The 16,263-nt window shown below is 42.4% G+C and overlaps 3 protein-coding genes across 7 annotated transcripts in view; 1 reads left to right on the forward strand and 2 right to left on the reverse strand.

Moving 5' to 3' along the window:
• The window catches only part of LOC106742458 (TGF-beta receptor type-1), a 38,329-nt gene extending 36,153 nt beyond the window's left edge, over positions 1 to 2,176 (reverse strand). For 2 of the 4 annotated variants that reach the window (XM_014615392.1, XM_014615391.1), the window contains exon 1: positions 1,016 to 2,176. In XM_014615392.1, the coding sequence (XP_014470878.1) occupies positions 1,016 to 1,103 (88 nt within the window). In that variant the 5' untranslated portion in view covers positions 1,104 to 2,176. The remainder of the gene's footprint in view (positions 1 to 1,015) is intronic. The other 2 variants (XM_014615395.1, XM_014615393.1) reach the window with 1 other exon arrangement.
• Positions 2,177 to 2,425: 249 nt separating this feature from the next.
• On the reverse strand, positions 2,426 to 10,626 carry LOC106742639 (UDP-glucose 6-dehydrogenase). Its single transcript, XM_014615797.1, has 6 exons — positions 10,301 to 10,626; positions 8,685 to 9,158; positions 7,125 to 7,322; positions 6,111 to 6,557; positions 5,259 to 5,414; positions 2,426 to 4,878 (listed from the first exon to the last, which is right to left on the reverse strand). Exons 2-6 carry the CDS (start codon positions 9,147 to 9,149, stop codon positions 4,702 to 4,704), a joined length of 1,443 nt encoding a protein of 480 aa, XP_014471283.1. The 5' UTR covers positions 9,150 to 9,158; positions 10,301 to 10,626; the 3' UTR covers positions 2,426 to 4,701.
• Positions 10,627 to 12,429: 1,803 nt separating this feature from the next.
• LOC106742638 (etoposide-induced protein 2.4 homolog) lies at positions 12,430 to 16,254 on the forward strand. Of its 2 annotated transcripts, XM_014615796.1 has the most exons (7): positions 12,430 to 12,882; positions 13,882 to 14,057; positions 14,157 to 14,412; positions 14,567 to 14,910; positions 15,202 to 15,276; positions 15,364 to 15,481; positions 15,584 to 16,254. In XM_014615796.1, exons 1-6 carry the CDS (start codon positions 12,865 to 12,867, stop codon positions 15,449 to 15,451), a joined length of 957 nt encoding a protein of 318 aa, XP_014471282.1. In that variant the 5' UTR covers positions 12,430 to 12,864; the 3' UTR covers positions 15,452 to 15,481; positions 15,584 to 16,254. The 2 variants fall into 2 exon arrangements, with proteins under 2 accessions (XP_014471282.1, XP_014471281.1); XM_014615795.1 differs by having other exon boundaries at positions 15,364 to 16,254.
• The last annotated feature ends 9 nt before the right edge of the window (positions 16,255 to 16,263 follow it).

Consider the following 16,263-nt stretch of genomic DNA (forward strand, 5'->3'; position numbering starts at 1 on the left):
AAGAGATAGGGACGCGAGTTACACGGAGAACGACGGTACGAGCTAGACGGAGCTCGACGAAAACACAGAAAGAGAACGGGAAAGAAAGAAAGAGAGATATAGGTAGAGAGAGAAAGAGAGCGAGATTTCACGCACACACGCACACGAGGACGCACACAGTGGCGGAGGGATCGTCCGCGAGACACGGCGCGTGGAGCAAACAGAAACGCGTTCGAACGAAAGAGCTCGCTAAAATTAACGCGTTTCTTCTTGCCTCGATATTACTTTTCCTTCCTACGCATCGAGTTTTTGCTCGAGCTTCCTATGCCTAAGGTAATTTCCGATGGAAATAGCCGGCAGTTCGAAAAATTCAAATTGTCCGCGAGTGGACGATATACAAGTCCGACGGAGCCCCTTTCTTTCGCGTACAGTGAGGGTCAAAGGTCCGGGAGGGAACGTGCGTTAAAGTTTAACAAATCCTCGAGATACTATTGTAGACACTACAGCTTTCTCTCGGTGTGTACGATTTCATATTGTCATGCAGGGTCGTTCCTGAGGTTCTCCGATTGAAATTTTAACGAGATATCGCTTTCGAGCGGTGCTGTGACTAGACTACTCTTGAAATCAAATGCGTCCCGTCAGATCTCGCCGACGAGCTCCGATATTTCAAGATCCTGGAGCTTCTTGCAAAATTACACCGTCCGGTTAGGAGTACCGTGTCTCGCAGCGGGCAGGAATGAATTATCTCACGTGAATTTCGCAACACAACTTTCGGCCTCTTCTCTTTAGCCGAACTGGCTGCACCGATTTGAGAAATTTAAGCACACTGAAGCGTGAAAATCTCGCACGTACTTTTCATACGCTTCAATGCGTATGTACACTTCTTAAGCTGGCGCAGCCAGTTCAGGTGAAAAGAAACGACCACTTGTCCGTTTTGCTCCATCGCGCCCGAAACCGCAGAAATGCGAATCACACCGGCAGAACGCATCGTCATCATCACCACCGAGACATTTAGCAACACAGAGATATACCGTACCATCCACTGGACTGGACGCGTGAAAGAAACAGAAGAGCGCCAGGGCGAGCAGGCTCGCCATGCCGCCGCCGTCGCGGACGCCCCTCATCTTCTTCGAGCTTCCGCGAGAGCCGGTGGTCCGCCGTGGTCACGTCGTGGAGTCGTTGCCGTGCGAGGCCCGCCGGCCACCGCCGCCGGCGCGGCTCAACGTCGTCGCGAGCGGGTCGCGCGGGCGGCGGCGACGACGACCGCTGCCGCCGAGCGCGGTATCATCATCCGGCTAGCGCGGGGGTGGCGGTGACGATCACCCCGCCGACGAGACGACACTTGTCACTGTGCTCGCCGTGTTGCTGTCCCCGCTGCCGCTGCAGCTGCCGATGCCGCGGACGCGCGGCTCTCACTCGCATAAGAGCGCTCGCGTGAGAGCACTCGTCACTTCCGAGAGCACCGTTTCCCACCGCGTCGCACGCACGCGACGCACCAAGTCCGCCTACCTCTCTCGCAGGGTGCGTCGTTGTTTTCCTGGCGGCACGAACGCAGTAAACGCGCGCCGTCGACACGCTCTTTCTCTCTCTCTCTCTCTCCTCCTCTTTCCCTCTCACATCGCCCGGAGCGCACGTCGCTCCAGGTAAGCACGCCGCACGTCGCTCGCCGACCGATCGAACAACACACACATACACACACACACTCGTGGGGTTGTCGCCCTGAGCAGCGGGGTGGAGAGTCCCGGCGGCGATGGAGCCTCACGCGAGAGCGACGATCCTTCAGATTCCGCACCTCGTCGCCGTCGAGCGACGTCGTCTCCGTCGCGGAAGGCGCGCCGCCATTTTCCTACCGACCGCTATAGGCCCGGCCGATCGCCGTGCGAGGTCCAACGAACACGCTCGCGATGGACGGCTCACAGTGGGAACGCACCGTTGGCCCACGAGGGGATACCCACTGGTAGCCGTGCGTCAGCAGACTCCACCTTGCGAGCACGGCGCCTCGTCAAGCGACATCGTCGTCCTCGACCTCCTCGACGTCGTCGTCGTCGTCGTTGCGGTGGTGGTGCTCGTCGTCCTCGGCACTACGCAACCTCGGCACAACCTCGACGCGGCTGTCACGCGGCTCGCACCTTGAAACTACTTTTCGCGCTGATCGTCGGCCAGCGACTCGTGTTGCTGCTACTGCCGCCGCTACTGCCGTTGCTTCTTCAGGCCGATAGCGCTTCGGAGCACGTCGCTGCGCTTCCTCAGGATCGTACGTACTTAGGTGAGCACCACCGGTCTTGTCGAGCCGGCTCTGTCTCGCGATCGCGTCGACGGTCCAGGAAAATTCGAAGGTTCAGATAGAAATAGCATCTTGTTTCGGTTTGTCTGATCAGATTGGACGTTGAGAAAAGAGGACGTTGAGAAATGAGAAATAATAAGATAGGTAGATTTGCCTTCTTTTTATATAAAGATCCTTCAGCTGTGTCTTTCAATATTGAACGATTGCACCGAAACGAAAGATGTTGCCGAACATGCAGGATTTGGGATTCGAGGATTCTTCGCACTCATCTTCCGATATGTTCTTGCGGAATGCCGAAATGAAAGCATCGCGATCACTAGTCCTCTTCCCTTTATCTCTTGTTTTTTTATATGTACATATGTCAGTTCTACAACAGAGGAAAAAAAAATTGATACGCTACTGCAAGACAATTTGCGCATGCACCGTTTGTATTTTCGTTTCATTAGCGTCGAAGTTGGTATTTTTGGTTTCATTAGTATCCAAGTTACGCAATTCGCAAAATATGGCAATTTGACTGGTTCACTTTGCATCGTGACTGCATGCAAAAGCTATCGCGAATTAATGTGCAAGATAAGAGCGTTAGATACTTTTGCTCCTCGAATGTTTCTCATATTGTTCGGGAGATGTGAAACTTATTAAACTGCAAATGTTTACACACAGACTCGATTTGCCTCTTTTCTTGTTTTTCTTAAGAAGGATTTGGTGTCATTTCTTTACATCTCTCTTCATAACAGTTTGTTTAGCAAATTTTACAATATATATCTATGATGAGACATCAATCTCACCGTACGTATATTTTTTTTATAAACATTTATTTATAAATCTTGATAGTGTACGTTCTTATGAACTATGCGCATTATATTTACTATAGAATTAAATTTAACTTACTTATGTATAAGTTGTGTAACGATTAAAATGACGTTTTACAACTCTACAAAAACAGTATCTTTGCTAAGTCCTGATATAGTATGTTTTTTACCAGCGCGCTATGAAGAAATTTTATTAATTTCAGATAATACCGTTATAAAGTGTCATTGTACTATAATAACCCCTATTATAATCAACATACAAGTAATATTAAGATACTATTGCCCAACGCAATTGCAACAAACACTGCTTGGTATCGGCATAATACTGCAAATAATTCTAAATTTTATTCAAAATACTTTTTTGATAATAACGAACACATAAAACATTTCACATAAATTGGCCCGTAAGTATGATTGTAAAATATATAAAAATTTTGTTGTAAAAACCGAATAAAATTTAGGACTAGATATAGAGAGAAACATTCACGATGAGAAGCTTTGCAATAAGCAATTAACATAATAATAATCGCGAACGAAAATCTAATTTCTTAACATTAGAAGTACCGAACGATCATTTCCGACCGTTTCTAGATTTTTTAGATTTATATTATTTTATATATATATATTCTATTTCTTGTATAAAAGATAGGATCCTATCTATTACAGAACCCTATCTTTCATGTAAGAAATAGGATATTATCTAAAAATCTAAAAAATAGAAACGGTCAGAAATGACCGCTCGATACTTCTAATATTAACGATCGGACAAAATAAATGCCTTCTTATTATTATATATGTATATTTATGTATGTATATCTGCAAATAAATTTTTTACGATAATGCGCGGAACACATTCCCAGTGCTGGATATCTAAGTGCCGTTTAAATGATTAAGACAAGCATAACTCTGGCGGCAAACAAAAATGACGGCGTTTGTGACATTTGAAAATCATACTTATGCTAACACGAAGAGAAAGGAACGTAAATTATCTTTGTGACGCGGAAAGTATACAATGTTCTACCCATCTACTTTCCCCGTAAAGAACTCTAACATGATTAGATGATGCGTCGCATAAACTAACATAACAACACAGGCGGATCCAGTCTCTCGCATCTTTTAGAATATTTAAACGACAACAGGAGATTACTAGTAAAAAGTAAAACTTTCTTGCGATATCCTTTATTCATTGATATCTTGTAAAAGTAAAACTTTTCTTCTTCTACTTCATTCTCTCTATCTCCAGAAAAGATTACAATCTATTCTTTAACCACATTGCCTCCTCATAAATCCGTCTGTGTCCGCATATCAATTACAGGAAATTGGTACAAACTTACATATTAGCGTAAAGTAACATTGCGTGTAATCTCATGTCGTATATGATACGATACACAATCTGTATCGGTAGATTCGTCATGAAACGAACGTTAAAATAATGCGACTTGGTCTCTCTCACTCGCTCCCTTTTTCTCACACAGACACACATTCTTTCTCTCCTGTTTGAAAAATGCATCGATTCGTTTAAATTAATTCGGCAAAATCCTTGCAATCATTCGCAGATATATCGTTTGATATATCATTAGTACTATTCATCGAATTGGAAGTATTGCTTGTAGATTGGTCCGTTTCCTCTTAAATCTGCGTCTGGCTGCCCCACGCTCTCGAAATCGCGGATCTAGTGAGCCTCTTGCCGATGGTCTGCACGACGAAACCGATCCTCTGCAGCCGGTCGTGGTCCAGAATCTTTCTACCGTCGAAAATGTACGCTGGCTTCATCATCCCGGCATAAATCTGCGTGTAATTCAGCTCCTGAAAACGTTGGGATACACGTTGGAACAATAGAATGTGACTACAGTGGAATTCTCGAAAACGATCATCATAATCTGCTAATCCGAGAAATCTGCGGTAACAGAAAAGCACGGCAAGATTTTTATTGTATCGGATATATTCGTATCTCTATTCAGCAAATTATTCTAAGATATTAAATAGCCACCAAGTAGTTATGCGATGAAGCCATTAAATATTCTCAGCTATTGAGCAAGAATGCGACGACTGTATCGAAGAAGAAAAAAGTCTGCTAGGATAAGTGATCGCGCGTAATTAGCTGCGGGCAGTTTAGTTTCCTGAGCAATCTCCTGAATAATCGCAATCGTTCTGTGATCGTCAATTTGTCAGAAGACGGCACTCACGATAAATTCGTCCCATTCTGTACATAACACAATTGCGTGCGTGTCCTTCGTGGCGCTGTAAGCATCCTTGTAAATACTGAATCTTCTTTTCACGTCTTCGGGATTGTTCGTCACACACGGATGAGTCAAATCTTCGATGATCTGCGCCTCCTCGACCTACGGATTAGAAAGACGCAGTAGCATAATACGTTTAGTAATGAAGCAAGTACTCTTTTTTTCTGAAACGCCAATGTGGCGAGTAAAAAGCTCGCTTTTACACACGCGTCGGAAGAGTCTGAAACCGGTCGGCCTCTCGAGTATTCAATTAACTTTCTGTCGCATTAAACTGATTGAATCTTTAACATTTCGCGCAAAAATCGCGCCATTCGGCCCAAGGACGGTGGCGCAAAAAGTAGACGATTTCCTTGAGCGAGACGTGATTGTCCTTTGAACGTGTAATTTCGCTCAAGATGCGTGCATGGTTTGTTTGCTGCATGTACAGGGTGTCTACAAATCGCGCACTTTCCTTCAATCAATAGATTCTCCCATAAATTTCGAATCAACTTTATTTCCTGAAAATGTAGACACGTCATAACTATAGCATCAAGCATAATTCTATGAAACTTTTACTTCCGAAGTATGATTAGACGAAGAAATATCGCTTATCTCTTTGGAATGTCTGAAATTTAATTTAATTGTCAACAAGATGTTTAAAACAGCGGATTAAAAATTACGATTTACGATGAATTTCGATGAAACTTTTAACACAAGGAACAATCGCCAGCGAAAACCCGCGGTGGAATCCGTAAGTAAAGAACGCGCTGAATATGTAGGACATCCTGTATATGCGAGAAGGAGGAGAAAAAGTCTGACCTTGGGGTCGTAAATATGAAGTACGGCGCCTTCGTCCAGCAGCGTCTTGGCGACGTGAATCGCCGGTGATTCACGCGTGTCTCCCGTATTTTTCTTGAAGGCGAAGCCCAGCATTGCGATCCTTTTGTCCGTCACGGTGTTAAAGAGGGACTCTATAACCTTCGCCGAGAATCGCGACTTCTGATACTCGTTCATGTCGATCACCTGTTGCCAATAAGCCGCCACCTCGGGTAGGTTCAGGCACTCGCAGATGTACACCAGATTCAGGATGTCCTTCTGGAAGCAGGAACCGCCGAAGCCGATCGACGCATGGAGGAACTTCGAGCCGATTCGCGAGTCAAGCCCAACTGCTCGAGCAACCTCAGACACGTCAGCACCTGTGGCTTCGCATACCGCCGATAAAGAATTTATGCTGGATATTCGTTGCGCAAGGAAAGCGTTCGCTGCCTAAAATCACAGAGAGAAGTGAATGAGAAGAAATATTCATCTGTTTGAATATTCATGTCCGAAGTTCGCCGGTTTGAGCTATTTCTGATTTCTGCATGCCACGTTAGGTTTATCTTTATATCGATACGTCTTAATTTTTTCGCAAATTCGTAATCTACTTCCAAGAAGACACAGTCAATCGTCGGGTGTGAGACGAACGACGGAAAAAAGAATAATTTGCTGGTAGAACGAATTTTATGCTGTTGCAACCAAATCTGTCAGTTACTACATGGACAGCAAAACGATTTGTTAAGAATACTAATTGCCAATCGCTGGATCATTTTGCTGTAAAAAGAAATTAGTAAATGTAGGAAAACACTATTTCGTTCTAACAGCAAATTAACGTGTCCTGAGGACAAATTTGGGCAGAATATTTTTTACCCTAGCAACAAAATTGTTCCCGTCTTAATTACGAATAATTCGTTAATTTGGTCATGCTAACTAAATTTTATCGCTGTCGCTGCGAATATGCGGTAACAACCGGTGATTTCGCTACAATAGTAAAATGAGTTTTCCTCGTGCGCTCACCAGTTTCGACAGTTCTGAGCTCCACGTATTGGTGGTCAAGATATTTTCCCTCGGGATCCAATGCTCGTAAACTTTACAAAGCTCCTCGATGGCCGCCTGGCCTTCTGGCGAGTCCTCTCCGCCGATCAGCACCCGATCCGCGTTCACCAGGTCTTCTATCGCGGTGCCCTCAGCGAGAAATTCAGGATTTGAGAGGATCTGAAAGAATGATCCAATCCAGGTTAACGGAGACGATTCGGGTAGAAGTAGAGGAGAGCTCGAGAAACGTGCAAGAGACAGATCGACGCGCAACGCGTCGTACCAAGGTTGGCACCCGAGCGGGTCATGAACAGTCACGTGGGGAAATGAAGCAAGAGCGAGCTTATTACCTTGAATGGTCGGCATCGATTCGAACGAGAATGAAATCAGCGAGCGATCGTTGCCGACGAATTGACCATTGATTAATAGCGAGCACGGCAAAGGCGCAGAGTAATAGTCTTTGCGTGCACACCACGTGCGAGATATCGAGTGCTCCTGTTTCGGAGCGAGACGGTACTTCACCTGCTTTGCGCAATACGGTTGCGGCGCAGAGAGTGTACTTCGATCAATGTCATATGTTGACACAACAAATGTGTTAACTTACACGTGCGAACGGATTGTCGCGATTGATACTGTTTAAAGTAAGGTCGTGGTACTTTGTGCGGAGAAACTTTACCTGGAAGAGAGGCCTGCAACGCCTGCACATCGCAATTGGCAAACAGGCAGCGTGTTTCACTCTTATAATCCTAGTGCGATTAACGATGATGATGATGTACATACGAGAGATATGACTGAACGTGTGAAAATCACATGTGCATATGGCTTTTAAGATAGTTGTATCGCAGAGTATCGTATTTTCAGTGACGCATCAAAGAGACTACTCATCAATTTAGCATTTATCAAGCAAAATTATATTCCTATACATTTATTTCGCTACCTAAATAAATGCTAATTCGAAGCGAAGTTAAGGTAGATACGTATATATGTATGTACAATATTATGAATATGAAAATATTGCTTTTTTTCTCATTAATGCTATTTTTATGTATTAGTTGGTCCAAAAAAGACGCACAGATAATAGAAAGAGGTATATAAGTGTTTTTATTTCGAGCGTTATTATTAGTTATGGACTTTACACTGCTGTATTTTCAAAACAAAAGGATCAATAATTCTGAAATCTTTGTACACTATTTCTACATTAGTTCTTATTATCGCAGTCGTTTTTCATTCAAAATTCTAAACGTTGTTTAGAATAAATTAAAAATAAAACTTAAAATTAGGACTTTAACTTAAAGGAATATGCGTAACAAATAGCATCTTTAGTTGCAGATATTTCGCTTTTCGAATAGTCGATCTACAACTGCGCCAATAATTAGGTAATATTTAAATCTGTATATAATGTAAGTTTCAACAAATGTTCCAAAAACTCATTTTGTGTTACAACTACCTTAACGACGAGGGCGAGCGAACAACGCAGGCACAAACGATCGCTTGATCTGTTTGAACTGCGCGATTGCGGTGTCACGATCGGCGATTTTTTACCTGATAAGAGACGCCTGGCTTGTGATTAGCGCGCAGGATATTCATGATACTCTCGGCCGCCCTCACGGGCACGGTGCTCTTCTCCACGACGATCTTGTCGTCGGTCGCGATCTCCGCGATCATCCTAGCGGCGCTCTCCACGTATTTGAGATCCGCGGCCCTGCCCTTGCCGTTGCCGAAAGTCTTGGTCGGCGTGTTCACCGAGATGAATATCAGATCGGCCTCCTTGATCGCCGTCTCGATGTCCGTGGAGAAGAACAGATTTTTGCCCCGGCACTTCTGCACCACCTCATCCAAGCCCGGTTCGTAAATCGGCAGCTTCTGCGAGTTCCACTGCGCTATTCTTTCTTTGCTCTTGTCCACCACCGTCACCTGAATCTCCGGGCACTTGAGCGCGATGACGCTGCACGTGGGTCCACCCACGTAGCCGGCCCCGATGCCGCAAATCTTACGAATCTCCGTCATCCTGGTCGACTGTAACATTGACCGGCGAATCGTCGCGTCAAAATTCACTTCTCATAGTCGAGCAATTGTATTATTATACAAGAATGTATTTGGAAAGTAAATTCGAACGCATCGCACTTCTACGGGAGGGAAGAATTATTTATGCAAAAATATAAGCAGTCCACGCGATTCGAAAACAACTCTTATCGTCTTTGACATGTTGAGCAACGTGGTGTGTTTTATGAGATATATCACCATCGAGCGCGTAAACCGGAATATGCTATTCTTCCGCGGCGAGGTCGATGTATTTGATCAATCTGGGCCAATCTTAATTACGAGCAAGCAGAGATTAAGAACCGACAAAAGAAATGTTGAGCACCGAGTTCTCGTTACTGCAAACTTCTTTCTGTCGTACATTGGAGAACGTTTCCTTTCAATGAGTCTATTATCTTAGAGCTAAACCTTTGGCAAATATCCAATTATCGGCATCGGTTATCGCTTTAGAAACATGATGGAATCGACCTTGAAAATAACAATAGAGATATGGTAAAATTTACATTATCACCACGACGTGTGTTTATTCAAGAGTTAACATATAATTAACAATTCCCGTTAAATGACTATACCTTTTATATGTGTCGTTCGACTGGAAATCAAATCAAAGCACGAGATTCGGACAAATTCTTTTTTCGACGGAGCCTACCAACCGACTGATTCCGGAAGAAGCACAGATCCGTCCGTATTCCACGGGCGGATATCCGCATCTTTCCATCCGTTCTGAATCATTTTAATATCAAGGAATACAAATTACTCGCGATAACAACATATCGGAATCCCCGGGCGGACTGATAAAAATGTATCTACCGGCTTTTTGACAGCCCACGTCAACGATGCTCCGAACGCACCGTGTCAGCCCACGCTTCGCACACGCTCCGCCTCGTCATCCGGCGGCTTGGAGGTGCTCCTTCGCGCAAAATATCACATCGAATTCTCCGTTGCCAGAACGATCGCTCTCAATTATTCCGCGGGGGAAGATATAATTATACGATCAGCGGCGAGAGATGAATTTTGATTCGGAAATTCACGCTCGAGAAGCGGAGCGCGCACCTCTTCGCGCGAGAGGATACGAGAGGAGATACCCGGGGTAGGTAGCAGGTTTCCTGTTTCTTTACCTGCTGTTGCTGCTCCCGCTGTTGCTCTTGGTCGGTTGGAGAGCAGTGGATTCTCAAAAGCGTTCAGCAGCGGTGCGACCTGACGACGAACGCTCCGGGACGGGCGAACGAGCGAGGAACGACGCGGAGGAACGTACGCGTTTCTCGCGGTGAAGGAACGACAAGCGGAACACCTCTTCGGCTCATAACAAGAAGCCACGGTGCACTGCGAGCGCCGAGTCGCCTTGCGAATTCCGCCTCTCGCGCTAATTCCAAACGTTATGCGTTCGTCATTTCGCGAGACTGTGCGAAATGGAAAAGCCGAGGCCGCATCGTCCCCGACTCCATGTTGCCACGTCGGGGACTTCTACAGCGCGTGCGTAAATAACTGGCAACGTTGCGCAACGTATTTTTGAAGTCATTCATGACGATCATTCTTGGGCCGCGCGCTCAATAGCGAAGGAAAGGGCGCGTCGCGCGACCGAAGGGCCGAAATCGGGCGCGACGGGTGCGGGAAAATTCGCACGCACCTAAGTAAACGTGCTTCTCACCTACCCTTTTTCCTTTCTTCGACAGTTAACGACGTGAAAGGTAAAGTTGCGTTCACTCGATTCAACGTTTCGGCGTTCGCGGCAAAAAGATTTCGGCACGTATCGCTCTTCGTGACGATTCTCGAAGTCCGGAGAGAGGTTTCCCAGGTAGCGCATGTTAGTTTCACATATATTCTTTATATGTATATAACGTTTCATAATCAATATTATATTAGATACGTTTTAAGAACGGATATGAAACTAAGTGTGCCACCTGGGTTGCGGGTTGATTTCACAAGTATCACGTTTACTTTTCAATACAACGCAACTTTTCGACGTTCTTTTATTTACGTAGCGTGCAACGACGAAAATATAAAGTGAAACAGAGAATATTTTTAGCGCAATTGCTTGTAACAAGATATAGTACGCGTGCTATATCGGGGAGCGAATTAAGGTGCACCTATCACGTTAAATTATGGTGACCTTTCAGTAGTACATAATGCAGGAAGTCGTTAAAGCCCATCATCCTTAATCGGGCGGATATAAATAGCAATTCGATACATGCTTATCTTAAACGGGCGATACTTTTTGTTTTGCGGACGTAAATACTGATCATCGGCTTTCGAGTAGCACTAAATGAAGGAATAAAGAAAGGACGAAAATCGAAATCAAAATATCGTTCCTCTCTTTTATGTGTATTTTATTTTCATTCCAGATATATTCGTCCAATAACTATTAAACGCAAACAATAGACTCATAAATAATTCGATGGAGATAACTCGCAGGTAACCGTTTCACGGACGATGACTCATGGTGATTCCTTCATTGAATTATTCATTAGCATGACGAGAATTACGAGAAATAAATTACACGTGGGCTATTATGTAGATATTTATACGTATTGAAATTATCGTATTTGCCATCCTAATCTTTGGAATACGACATTAAAAATTATACGGTGATTCCTAATAGCACGATTCCTTGATTGCCGTTACATTGGCCAATGTAAGGATTGTGAAACTATCTGTTTAACGATGAAAGGAAAAATATATATTTTAAAATCAAATATATATACTTTAAAATCAAAATGTACTGTAAAATCAATCATCAATCATGCCCTTCAAGGCATATTATGGGCTCATTTAGAGAACCTATTATGGAACTGTTCGGAATCGATTCCGATCTGAATCTTTTAATTATGTCCTATAAAATACAAAAAAAATCTAGGGAATAATTAAACAATTCCGATTGGAATCGATTCCGAACAATTCAATAATAAGTATCCTGCTTTAAGAATTTTGATGAAGAAACTCGACGAAAACAAATGTGAGAACGCAACACGTAATGTCGTGCCAGCGTTTAATTTTGACTTCCGCTGCCACAAGGCTCGTTCAATGTCTCTGCAAATTGACACATTCGTATTTCGTTCAACAAACCTTCTGATACGTACACACACATTTCCCTGAAAATGTTTGATCCTCCTTGTTCTTTTCCAAAAACGTAGAAGAAGAGTAGAACCAGTTATATTATTTCGCAAATCCGACGATTTGAAAGATCTGTCACATGACCCGCCAGTCGGCGGGTATCTTACGGTGTTCACGGGAGATGTCAGCACCAAGCTGTCGAGGAGTCACGAACGTGGCATCAGCGACCTCTCGTCGCGAGCGTGACCCGTCAGCTGATGCTCCGGCGCGTTGTTTTTAGCCGACTGGGGGCCCCGGATATCGGTGTGTGTACCGCGTGGGAGTGGAGGGGATGGAGTTACGAACAACGGGACTCGCCGTCGGCTGTCGGGTAGCGCGACGAAATCGGCATTGTTCATCGCACGCACGGCATTTGAACGCGACCTGAAGCCCGTGCCATCGGCTCGGGAGATCCGGTGAACACGTGCACCCTCAGCCACAGTCCCGTTTGTTTTCCTGCAGTTCGCAGCCCGCAACACGCCCGTGGCACGTCGTTCCTCGTAGTGCACGAAATGACCGTCCGACGTATCTCCGCACGTTTTCGCAGTTTAGATTAATCCAAGTCTTGTCCGAGCATCGTGTCGACGAATATATGATGAATAACGTGACAGTGAGTAGACTTTGATCCCGCGCCGTCTCTAATCTCTAATCGGATAGGCCTGATTCGCTGCTTTGTTAAGTGACCCCGCTCTATCAGCGCGTACACGCAATGTCAATTCATTCGGATATCGCGATGTATACTGAACATATCTGCGCATACTTTATGTATTGTATAAATAATCTTGACCGAAAATTAATATATATGAATATTGGAAAATGGATATGAATGCCGCATTCATTCTTAATAACGCGCTTAATGCGTGAATGATAACATCAGAACAGGTTGTTTCAAAAGTCACGCGACTTTCCTATTTTTTTCTTTTTGTTTTCTTATTACAGATATAATTTTTAACTGTCAATTTTTTAAGCTGCTTGTTTTGAGGCTGCCGTCGTATCCTTTGTGGATTTGTTACTGACGTTTCGTGAACTTTCCAATTGATTTCTTCAGAGATCGGGATATCTGAAATACCTGAAATAGTTTCATATGTCCTTTTCTCTAAAGAGGTCTCTCTCAGAGATAAATTTGTGAAGAACATGGTACCAACTCAAAAGCCAAATCGACTATTTCTCCATCCTGTGAAAATTTCAACATCAGATTTTGGAGTCGCCTCTTTTCCCTTTTGTTTTCTTAGCACAAATTTACTGAGAAGAATCAATTTTTTGCACTATGTTAACTAAGAAAATTTTATTTTCTTTAGTAAGTACATATTCTTAAAGTTGTACTTTTTAAAAAATATTCTGTGTATTATTGGGCTAGTCAAAAAGGATTTGATGTGAGTTTTTACCCTCTTAGATGATAAATCAATCACTTTCTACAATAAGAATATACTAATATTGAGAACGTCGATGAAAAATTATTAAACAATGACACTTGATTGTCAAAGTTGTTTATATTGAATGCAATATCAAATTCCATTCAAAACTTGTATTGAACTTATTGAACTTGTACTTAATATATTTGTATGATTGTTTTTGTTACTTGATTGTTACGCATATTTTATATCTTCAGAGTATACTACACGCGATATATCGGGGGTTTGTGGACAGCTTGAAGGGTGCTGTTGTCCTCTTTTACATGGATAAGCAGATTAATGAAAGATTGGTCAAGAAGTCTCCTATCACAGCAGATCTTCGAAAGAGAGACTCATTTACGCACAGTCCTTCCAAGCATAGCAGTCAACAAAGGTATTTTTATCGTTACCTCATCTTTACACAGAACAAGTACGACAATATAGTCTTATATAGTCTTATGGTAATACAATTAATTAATCTGCTTCATTTCAGAGAGTCTAAGGTGCTGAAAAGGACCATTCAATGCTGTGCATTAAATGGTGGTGTATTTTGGATTAGCATAGTAATTTTCGATTACGGAATCTTGCCGTTTCTCCAGTACTTATTGACTCTAATATTCGGTCATTCCTCCGGCACCGCAGTCACTGTATGGTCATGGACCCAACCATTTTTATCTCTTACATTTGGCACTGTATGGGTACTACCATTGTTCTTGCTCAGCAGGATAGTTAACAGCTTATGGTTTCAGGTACGACTTCTTCACTGAAGTTTTTTGCGAAATTTCTTTCATTATTTACAAAATTAGATATCATCAGGCAGTGTATATATATATATATGTTTGTGTGTATAATGTACATATATATATAATAGTACATATGTGGTATATTTATAAATCCATGTAGGATATAGCAGACAGCGCTTATAGATACAGACAAGGGAGGCCGATGCTTCTGTCAAGCGTCAGCAAACTGATAGCCGACACGCTTTTCAGCATATTAGTTCAAGCTTTGTTCTTGGGGCAAGGAATGTTGGTATCCAAGATTCCTCTACCTCTGCTAGGCGAACTTCTTGCCCTTGTCCATATGTGCCTTTTATATGCTCTCTATGCCTTCGAATACAAGTGGTTCAATATGGGCTGGGAGTTGCACAGGCGATTGACTTTTATTGAAGGCAATTGGCCATATTTTGTAGGCTTTGGTCTGCCATTAGCGGTACTTACCCAACTGCCCAACTCGTACTTTACAAGGTATGAAATAGTTTTCCCGATTGCTGTTTCCTCGAGACTTAAACAACTTGATACATGTCTTTCCCATTTAATCTCGGAGTTTTCTTTAACGTTTTCTATAATTTTGAGAATCATAACTTTATAAATTAAACCCTCATCAAAGCCTATTAATCTTAATAATAATTTTAATGTAATATAATTAAACTGAGGATTTCTAAACTTAATAAGATAATGATCTTTTGAACGTTTATTAAGAGAAAGATTTACACTGCGTTAACGGTAAAATATAATTATGAAATGCATTATTTTCAGTGGCTGTGTTTTTTCCATATTGTTTCCCCTGTTTATTGTAAGTGGAAACGAAGCAGAACCCGTAATTGGAGTGTGGTAGGTTTCTAAATCGTGTGATGTTTAAGGTATATTTATCTGTCATATGATTTATTTATTAATATAATGCAAATAATGGTGTTTCAGTGATTATCCATTGAAATTATTTTCGCCGGTAATTGCAATGGCAAACACACTTTTTAACAGAACCATTGGTCGAGCGCACAGACGGTGACAACCTTAATGCAATAAAAAGACAAATAATGTATGTAGTAATCTTCATTTTTCACAATACATTTGAAATAATTGCTACATAAAAAATAACATTCGGAAAAAGTTTTTGGATACATATTACTTGCTATTGCAGAGGATGATGGTTCTCTCGTCGTTTAGACGAACTTAAGTTATCTGGGGGATGTGCGGAAAATATGTTTATCTTTTGACACTAAGAAAATTAAAGTAATAAGACAAATTTTATACTTTCTATTGACATTTAGATCGCGAAGGAAATACCCAATTATGTTTTAATACGTAGGGAGTGATCGGTACAAATATTTATTTAGCGCTATGAAAAGTGTAACGGTACATACCAAAAATATCGCAAATCTTGGTGTTATAATAGACCTTGAGAGTGTCATAGACCTTGCGTCACTTTAAAGTGTATGATCCACTTATGGCATACTTTAAAATGATATAGTATGGGAAAGCATTTATGATATTTTGAGTATGGTTATACGTGCGACTTGCTCGGTCGTGGCACACAAACCTAAAATTAATAATTGAGCAACTTTTATCAGAATTCACATGTTTTAAGCTTTCTACGCTGTAGCTAGTCATTTTTCAATATCGAATTTGTGATCTCCAATCGGCGCTGTGTTATTTAAACGTGTATTATAAACATATATTATAAAAATAATACGCGACAAGTAAGATATCCAGTCCAGTTACGATATAATCTCGATATAAAGTAGTGCTGAAATATTATTCCAAATATTAAGACAATTCTAAATAAAATGGTGCTTCGTGTGCACATGATTATTTTATATT

The sequence above is a fragment of the Dinoponera quadriceps genome, unplaced genomic scaffold (genome assembly GCF_001313825.1).
Source record: "Dinoponera quadriceps isolate SergipeBrazil2010 unplaced genomic scaffold, ASM131382v1 scaffold113, whole genome shotgun sequence".
Taxonomy (NCBI): domain Eukaryota; kingdom Metazoa; phylum Arthropoda; class Insecta; order Hymenoptera; family Formicidae; genus Dinoponera; species Dinoponera quadriceps.

Bases quoted from the DNA above. Each gene is read 5' to 3' on its own strand.
- LOC106742639 (XM_014615797.1), bottom strand. From the start codon at position 9,149: ATGACGGAGATTCGTAAGATTTGCGGCATCGGGGCCGGCTACGTGGGT. The intron at 6,558-7,124 runs GTGAGCGCACGA...CTGTGATTTTAG, and splicing joins GCTCAGAACTGTCGAAACTG to GCAGCGAACGCTTTCCTTGC. The intron at 5,415-6,110 runs GTCAGACTTTTT...TCTAATCCGTAG, and splicing joins TTCATATTTACGACCCCAAG to GTCGAGGAGGCGCAGATCAT.
- LOC106742638 (XM_014615795.1), top strand. The intron at 14,911-15,201 runs GTATGAAATAGT...CATTATTTTCAG, and splicing joins CCCAACTCGTACTTTACAAG to TGGCTGTGTTTTTTCCATAT. The intron at 15,277-15,363 runs GTAGGTTTCTAA...ATGGTGTTTCAG, and splicing joins GAACCCGTAATTGGAGTGTG to TGATTATCCATTGAAATTAT.